The 9666-nt window shown below is 39.4% G+C and overlaps 1 protein-coding gene across 1 annotated transcript; it reads left to right on the top strand.

Moving 5' to 3' along the window:
* Positions 1-47: 47 nt before the first annotated feature.
* On the top strand, positions 48-7789 carry hadhb (hydroxyacyl-CoA dehydrogenase trifunctional multienzyme complex subunit beta). Its single transcript, XM_034135695.1, has 16 exons — positions 48-140; positions 2058-2130; positions 2257-2298; positions 2415-2511; positions 2631-2675; positions 2942-3041; positions 3231-3318; positions 3486-3673; positions 4182-4362; positions 4750-4871; positions 5282-5361; positions 5457-5504; positions 5693-5780; positions 6034-6108; positions 6549-6713; positions 7374-7789. The coding sequence occupies exons 2-16, from the start codon at positions 2064-2066 to the stop codon at positions 7407-7409; spliced, it is 1422 nt and encodes a 473-aa protein (XP_033991586.1). The 5' UTR covers positions 48-140; positions 2058-2063; the 3' UTR covers positions 7410-7789.
* The last annotated feature ends 1877 nt before the right edge of the window (positions 7790-9666 follow it).

The raw sequence follows: 9666 nt of genomic DNA, 5'->3' as shown, positions 1-9666 counted from the left end.
GGTTTTCTTTCAGGCATTATCCTGGTCAGCTAACATATGTGTAGGTCCTTGAATGCGTAGTTCGTGCTGCTACTACTAGTCTTGTGGAGCCGATCGTTTGACAGGGAAGAGGTGACGACGGAGACTTAACACAAACACAGGTAAGCCACATATCAACTATCAATAATAGTAAGACTAGAAGGCGACCAGACATTGTACAAACTCTGTAAATGTGTTATTTTTCACAAAGCATAGCGGAACAGTTAAACACTGAATGGAAACTTTAGCTAACATGTAGCTTCACTAGCTCGCATTTTGCTTTGTTTTGCTGTTTTTGTGGTTTCAAACATGTGTCTTCTTTATTGGTGTCAATGTAACTTTAGGGCACAATAAAGGACATTGATCTGTGGACGGATCTTGACCTTGTTTTAGTCCCATGATCCTGTATTTCTGTGTCTGTCATTCTCCAGGACAGGAATCTAGGTGAAGGGTCAGAAACTGTAGGGGGTTGGGCTTTGTGACCGTCAATGATATGTCACATTGTCCCACATAATAAAAGATTGTATAAGACATATTTTATACATATATAATATACACAGAGGTGAAGGAAGTATTCAGATATTTTACTCAAGTTAAATTAGTTATACTACATTGTAAAAGTACTGGATTCAGAAATGTACTCCCAAGTATTGGCATATCAGATTACAAAATATTACATTTTTGTATTATAATAATAATTAACGTTGCACTTGGTAAAGGTTGGGATTATTTAAATTACTTTTTACACTGCTGGGTAGTTCCTATATAATACTTTATTGGTTGATTTATATTCTGTATTATAAATCCAGTAACTCAATTTGTAAAAAGTAAAACATTGCATCCAAAATGTAGTAGAGTTAAAGTTTAAAGTATAACATGAAGATACTCAAGTGAAGTACATGTGCCTCAAAATTGTACTTAAGTATAGCACTTGAGTAAATATACCCAGTCACATTCCCCCACTGAATATTCATATTTACAGTATGTAATATTCTTGCCCTCTTTAAACTGCAAAATACAAAATAAAACACCAACCACGTCAAAGATATCTTACCCTAAAGTATGACTGTTTATTATATCTGGTAAAAACAGACACAAGTCACAGGGGCTTAAACGACCTTTTGCCTACAGTCGATCTGAGTATTACCTGAGAGGCTTTGCAGCGTGGTTACGTCACTCTCCAGGCTGCTCTGTCAACAGATGATATTGGTAAAAGTGTCTGTTAAGTTTTTGTTGAAAATGTCTTAGAGATGTTTCGATTCCACTTTATGATTATTTTGTAGATGTAGTTTGAGGTGCTGTTGAACTGTTTTACTATATATAGAGAGGTATACTGTTCTCATACTGTGTTTATTGCATTAGCTGGCGGTTTGCTTTCCAATTTAAGTGGAAATTTGACTTGTATTTGATTTGAGAAAAACAAAACTGGTAAAACAAAGTATTTTTTTTAATATTGTATTTTATACAGGACCATGATTATTATTTTTTTAAATCAGAACCCTGGTAATAACTTTGCAGTAACAATTACACAGGGTTCTTACGGTCATGGAAAAGTCATGGAAATTCAAAATGCTAATTCCAGGCCCTGGAAAAGTTATGGAAAACAATATTTTTCCCAAAGCTTTGGAAAAGTCATGGAAATGTAACTAAAGTTGCATCAAATATAATTTATATTTTATCTAATCGCCGAAATAGTAATACTATAATGATATTACATACTGTATCGTATAGTAATGAAACGTAAAATGGCATTTAACTGACGAGGTATTTTGCTGGTGAGAGATTTGAGTTGCTTTAGCCTGTAGAAGCTAGTAAGCCTACTATTTGATTTGTTTTAGATAGGCACAACATGTTTCATATGCAGACCTTATTTTCCTGTTCCATGTTAAAATAAACCATTTTCAGTGGTACCGCTGAGAAAGAGTAATTATTTTGGTCATGGAAAATTAGGTAAAGGTCATGGAGAAGTCATGGAAAAGTCATTGAAAATCATTGGTGAAAAAGTGTATGAACCCTGATTACAGTTTCTCTCTCTGCAGAACATAATGGCCGCCATGTTGCTGAGCACAATGCGGAGCGGCTCTGTCAGTCCTTCCTGGGCGGTGCGGTTGGGTAAGTTTTCTATCATTTGATTTGTTTTACAGAATAACAGATACATATATTCCTTATGCTGTGCGAACTAAATAAAACATTTAATGATTCGATTGTCGTTGATGATGTTTTTTCTGTGTTCCTCAGCGGCACGCTCTCTCAGCACGACGTCCCCTCTGCAGGCACAGCGTAGGTCAACAATCGAAGTGATATGATTTGCAATCACATAACAATCCAGATTATAGTCTGGTGTTTCCAATATGAGCTATCAGAGTCTAAATACATGTTGCTTTCTTCATTTTCAGTTCAGACAAAGAGTAAAAAGACCCTGGCCCGGCCCGGTGTGAAGAACATAGTTCTGGTGGAAGGAGTCCGAACCCCTTTCCTTTTGTCTGGAACCACGTAAGTCTCTGCTTTTTTCCTATTGCCTGCTTCAGTGGCTGGAGCCTCTGATTACCATGAGTTTGGGAAGAAGAAAAACCTGTTAATCTAATAACTATAACCTTTTGTTTGTGTTACAGATATGCTGACCTCATGCCCCATGACTTGGCCAGAGCAGCTCTGCAGTAAGTGTTATCCTATGTTTATTTATTTGTATTTGTGAATGGTTTCATGACACTATCAGATTCAAAATGTAGTCGTTAAAGCATACTAATGCATCTGTTCAGGGGAGACATAGAGGAAAATGGAGCAATAATCTAAGGGGGGTTGGATTAATGTTGATGATGAGTTTTTCAGCTAGGTCCGGATGTATTTTTTAGAATATCTATTCTGTCTTGTTTCCCGGTTTTTTCAATCTGTGGTTTAAAATGTTATGTTTGGGTTTCCTCAGGGGTCTGCTGCACAAGACAGGTTTACCCAAAGATGCTGTAGACTACATCATATATGGAACAGTCATCCAGGAGGTCAAAACCAGCAATATAGCAAGAGAGGTAATGACACACACACTCACACAGATATTTGCTCTCACAAAATGGCTATATTATCTGGCGCTTCAGGTGCCTTTCATACGTTTCATTTACTCTCTTTAAGATAATTGCTAAAACATACAATTGATTAAAGGTGTTATCATGACATACTGTCCTTTCATGCATCTTTTTCTTTGTTTACCTTGATTTCAGGCAGCACTCGGCGCAGGCTTCTCTGACAGGATCCCAGCTCACACCGTCACCATGGCCTGCATCTCCTCCAACGTGGCTATGACCTCAGGTATGTCGGGGATAGAAATCTCACACAAGTCACAAGAGATTCTCAGAGAAGACTACATTGTAGCTGCACACAACAATGATATTGTATAGTTTGTTAGCCAATTGAGGAAAGGACGTACATACTTTGTCTGACCTTTGTTTGTCTGCCTCCTCCCTCCTTGTCTCCAGCTGTTGGTATGATCGCTGCAGGACAGTGTGACTCTGTCGTGGCGGGAGGGGTGGAGTTCATGTCCGACGTTCCCATTCGTCACAGCCGTAAGATGAGGAAGACCATGCTGTCCCTCAGCAGAGCAAAGACCCTCGGCCAGAGGCTCGGTCTGATTGGCAGCATCCGGATGGCACACTTGTCCCCAGAGGTGTGTTTATACATACTAAAAATCCATTTGTTACATTTGATTTGCAACATCGGTAATCACATTTCTTCTCCTGGATCTTTGAACATATATGTGTAAGAAACTAAGTCTATATGGCCTGCGCTCCCAAGATTTGATTCAGATGCTGGTTCCTAAAGTGAGAACAGAACTGGGTAAAAAAGCTTTTAAATATGCTGCCCCTTTATGCTTGGAATAACGTACAGAAGGAGCTGAAACTCTCAGATTTTATCATCTTAAAGGACAGAGAACAAGAATCCATTGGTCGATGTGATTGCTCGTATATCCCATCATTTGTGTTTTACAGCTGTATTCGTCTGCCTGTATTGTTTTGTGTTCATTTGTTGTAACTTTGTTCATGCTGCCCTCTTGGCCAGGTCGCTCTTGAAAAACAGAGTTGAATCTCAATGAGACTTTTACCTGGTTAAATAAAGTGTATATATATATATATATAGATAGTATTTCCTCCTAAAACGTTTTATTCTGCATGTAGCTTCCTGCTGTGGCGGAGTTCTCCACCGCTGAGACGATGGGCCACAGCGCTGACCGTCTGGCTGCTGCCTTCGGGGTCACCAGACTGGAGCAGGACGAGTTCTCTGTGCGCTCACACACTCTGGCCAAACAGGCCCAGGACGCAGGGCTGCTGGAGGATGTCATCTCCTTCAAAGTGCCAGGTAAACCCCGCTTCACTCTTTAAACTGAGATATATGACATTACACATTGAAGGGGTAGATGGTTGAATATGTTGTAATGGTTTCTTTGTTTGGGTCATCGTGTACAAATGGTAATGGTTATATTGTTTTAATTTGTATATTTAATTTGTCTGTTCTATTTACCTGCTTGCTTTTTATTGATTTTATTTATAAGTGCTTATGTGAAGCATTTATTGATATTGTTAATGGTTGTGTTTAGAGCTAAAACAATGAATTCATTGACAGACAATGCAACTATTTGGAGAATTAATGTATTATTGAAGACATTCAGTCGTCTTAATCCAAAGACTTGAATCTTATTCAATTTGTATTTACAGAATATTTATTTGACTGTCTTGTCTTTACCAGGTCGTGATATTGTTTCCAAGGATAACGGCATCCGTGTTTCCTCCATGGAGCAAATGGGAAAACTGAAGGCCGCCTTCATCAAACCTCACGGCACAGTCACTGCTGCCAACTCCTCCTTCCTGGTACACACACACACACACACACACACACACACACACACACACACAAATACGGAGGATTGCAAAGAGGAAACTCGGTTAAAAAGTTAAGTGGGGAAAAAAGCGGCGCGCTGAGATTGACACCCCGACGTCTCAGCTCTCTAGAGGCTAAATTAGGAGATCCACAGCTCCTCACACACACACACACACACACATATATCAGGCCTTACAGCACTTCCAATGACCTTCTAGATTTGATTTCTTTGTGCAAAACAAACATAAAACTGCAAACACATTAATTTGAACTGCGTGTTGTTTTGGTGAATGAAACAAGTGACAACACTTTTTTTTAATCTCCCCTGATTCTGTTTCAACTATTTTGTGCTCACAAACTGCCCTGACATTAAACAAAGCACTTGTGTGTGTGTCCTCAGACTGACGGTGCCTCTGCTGTGCTCGTCATGTCCGAAGAGAAAGCGCTGGCTATGGGCTACAAGCCTAAAGCCTACCTCAGGTATCTGCACGCTCTCCATTTTTGCAAAGTAACCTTAATTTCCCCAATGAAACTCTTTAATATGTGCTGATCACATTACATTCGCATCGTTGCAGAGACTTTGTCTACGTGTCCCAGGACCCCAAAGACCAGCTGCTTTTGGGGTGAGTTCAACTTAGTTTGTTTGAAAAACATGAAAACATTATTTGTTTAATAATTAACAATGGATTCTTATACAATTTGTGATGTGTGAAGCTGACCTTGTGTATGTGTTTAAATCTAATTTACATAAATAAAACCATTTTGAGGTATTTCGCTCTTTTTGACTCTGTTTTCTTTTTGTCTCTTCCAGGCCAACGTACGGTACACCAAAGGTCCTGGAGCGCGCCGGTCTGAGCATGAGTGACATCGACGTGTTTGAGTTCCACGAGGCATTCGCAGTAAGTTATTACTACTTTTAAGAGGGAAAACTGCGTTAGCTTGTGGAGGGAAATGTCCTCTAATAAAAGTAACAGATGTGCATTTCTTAAATGATTAAACTCTATTCAAATCCAATTATGGCTTCTGTTATTGATGAGAATCAATCAGAATGTGTATGATTGGCCTGGTCTTTTTCATATCATGCATTTCAATGTGTTTTCTGTCTGGTATCGTTGGTGACCCTGTGGATTTATATCTCTTTCTTTTTTTCAGGGCCAGATTATGGCAAATCTGAAGGCGATGGACTCAGATTGGTTCGGCCAGACGTACTTGGGCAGGAAATCAAAGGTAATCATATGTCACATGTAAATGACATTTGTGAACTGATTAACTTTTGACAAATTAGTTATTATAAGAATATTATCAGCATTTGGAATTGGTGTAATCATATTTTAATATGGATGTACTCAAAAACGGTAAATAATATAAAATAAATATGTAGACCTGGGTTTGCTAATGACGTATATACATCCATTAGAAATTGGATGTTTTATATGTATAACTATGATAAAAGTACAGATTCATATAAGGCATCTAAAGCCTAACAAAATATTGTCAATAATGCCGGTCAAGTGATTAATGCAAAAGTGGTCGGTATGGAAATCCTATTATTCAGTTTTCAATTGTTAACAAAAACTGTAACCTTTGCAATCATTATGCTTTTGATTCAAATGTTAAAGAAAGACATACTTCAGTCCTGACTAAATGTCTTTTGTGTGTGTGTGTAGGTGGGAGCTCCTCCCATGGAGAAGTTCAACCTGTGGGGGGGCTCTCTGTCTCTGGGCCATCCGTTCGGAGCCACCGGCTGCCGGCTGGTCACCACCGTGGCCCACCGGCTGCAGAGGGAGGGCGGGCAGTACGGCCTGGTGGCAGCTTGTGCTGCTGGAGGACAGGTAATTCATTAGTTTACATTGAACAACAGAATCACACAAGACACAACTGACTCATTAAGTTCTCACAATTTAAAGTGTTAAATAGTTAGAAATCATTGCCTCAGATCTTAAACTTTTAAAAATGCGGACTTCACTATCGCATGCCAGAATATGTTAGGTATAATGTAGTATTTAGTTTTATGATATCATGTTTAAATTAGATTAGACTGAATGTTATTCTTATATTAGTTTAAAATATAACCAGGAGTGCATGTTAGTATATATACTAATATACTATATCAATTGCAGAAAGTGCAGTAAGTACTACAGCATTAATGATGCTTAAAAGTTATAGTATACACAGGTAATACATGTAAGTAAGTACATTTTGTATGTACAGAGTTTAGGTTGAGTTATAGTGTGCAAAAGTAGGATGAATGCACAAACGGTAAACAGTATAAACAACGTGTACAGCTGGATATTTGTAAAAGTGCAAGATGAATAGGGCAAATATCATGTACCTGAAGTACTGTTGCAGTGTAATAGTTACTGCACTGATGCCATTGTAATTAGAAGATAGATTTCTTACAGATTACACATTTAAATGAGAAACTCTGATGTAATTATTTTATTCTATTTCTTAGTTTTTTTCTGACAAACTTGTATTCTTTTGTTTTCCAGGGTCATGCCATGGTGATCGAGGCCTACCCCCAATAAAAGCACTTAAAACTCCATCTGTGACCCGATCTACAGGTTCAACAAGATAGACACACACACACACAAACTCACTCACACACACACACAACAAAGTGTACATACTATGCACCGCTTTGCCTTGAGGAGTCGGATACAGTATGTGAGTGCGTTTTAGGAATATTGTGTAAATTCAATTTTGCCTAGAGGCCGTTAAATTATAGCAGAATGTTGCTTATGAGTTTATGGACTTGGAGATGCATCATGTCAGCGGTGTCACTGAGTCGATTGTAACATAGAAAAAATAAAAGCACTCAGAGGAGGTACAGTGATCCTAATGTTAATATAAGCTGTCATATTTTTTTCTTACAAACTGTTGGAAATAAAGGGTGCTCTGAAACTCATTTCTTGGCCTATTGTTCTTATTTTTCACTAGCCTGAAAAAGGCGTTTCTGACAGCTTTCCATAGCTCATAGCTTACAATTTAGATAACAATTAATACCTTTGACTAATAAAGCTGCAACATTTCAGTTAAATAAGCATCTGCTTCGTCACTTTGTGGGTCTAGTTTGATCAGACTTGGACAACTTTTATTATGTTTTGATGCAATTCCTTAAACAGCCCTTTTTCCCCTAAATGAGATCCACCCATTACGAAGCATTAAAAAGGAGATAGACAAAAGTACAAATACAGAAATCTGTCATGTGAAATAACCATAAATGTTTCAACTTCAGTCGAATATGTTGTGTTTATATAAGGAAACATCAGTGCTTTTGAAATATTCTCATAAATGAAAGGATTTAGCAGAACCTTACCACAGTATATAATTAAACTATAGCCTTCAAGTGTACATTTAGGAAGTTATCTTTCCACTCAATTATTCTAAGATTGAAGATTGGGTTCCTAAAACATAGTTACTTTGACTGAGAGCTTATATTTCTTTATATTTTATAACACATAGTTCTGATTGAAGGCCTTGATGCATGGACAACTTCAAAAAACAAGGTTTAATTCAGCAGGGACTGCAACTACTGCAAGGAAGAAGATCAATGTATAGGAAGCTTTGAGCTGCAGATAACAACAACAATGAGATTTGGGGGGAAAGGGGGTGTACAGTCTGCTCTTTTTAATAGATTTAAAAAATTTGCATTGCCAAAATATTTTAGCATTTGCATCCCGGCCTGTATCAAGATGTGTCAGCAGCAGACGGCTTTGGATTGCTGTGTTCCTAATTGATGGTGAATAATGCTGTCTGCCTCTGACGGACGACTGATGTTAATGAGGAGGTAAAGAGGGATGCTTCCTGGTGATTTAAAACAACATGAATATGGAACAATTAGGAATATGGCTGCCGGGGTACTTTAAAGTTCACGGTGCGACGTTGTCTTCCTAAAATGTGGTGTTCATATTGTGCAAAAACCAACTTTTACACCTGCTTAAGTGTTTGTGTAATTGAAGGCAGATGGGTAAATTTATATCAACACATTGCCTCTTTTCTGCTTTGGTGTATACGATCCCTTCAGCGCTCAGCAGGGATGCTGCTCCACTCATCTCACACACTCACAGTCTCTCACACACACACACACACAGGTTGGAGCGGCTTGTTAACATAACTTCAGTCAGACACTTCCGTTTAAAATGTATTTAAAGATTTAATTCCTCCAGTTGAAGAAATGCTTGACTCTGAGCGGGAAAGAGTTGATTAATGCAGTCGCGCCTGTCACTCGCGGGCTGCAGGCGGAGGGAATAAAACCAATGTTTTACTGCCAAGGCAAAACGGAGCTCGAATGTAAATAGCGGGGAAAGAGAGACAGAGAGGGTTTTTGTGTTTTTAAAGCTTCAAAACCGCTTCAACCCTGCGAGACACCGGAGACACGCAGACACACACCGACACGCCGACACCGCGGCCGCCTCCCTGCCTCAGCGGGGCTTTGATCAGAAGGAAGCTTTTATGGGGAATGACTGGCGAATGCACCCGCTGCTGTCACTACAAATCTACCTCACCGAGCGCAGGGAAGTAGGGAGGAGAGAGGAGGGGAGGAAGGTGGGTACTGGGGGGGTTCACGGGGAGGGGGGGAGGAAATCGGTGAGCAGCGGTGTCTTTCATCTCGTCCTAGCCGCCTCACGCGGGGCGGCACCTGCTGAAAGCTGCACTTGACTCGCTCTTCCTCCACCTGCTCGTGCGCTCAGTGTGCGAGTGTGTGATGTTAAACAAGTTTCGATGCACGGTGCTAATGTACCCTAACTCTTGTGAGGAAAGTGCTAAAGGGCTGTCGTTTGC

This window comes from Trematomus bernacchii, unplaced genomic scaffold (genome assembly GCF_902827165.1).
Source record: "Trematomus bernacchii unplaced genomic scaffold, fTreBer1.1, whole genome shotgun sequence".
Classification (NCBI taxonomy): Eukaryota; Metazoa; Chordata; class Actinopteri; order Perciformes; family Nototheniidae; genus Trematomus; species Trematomus bernacchii.
Note: the sequence above shows the minus strand (reverse complement) of the source record. Positions and strands in the feature narration are given on the sequence as shown.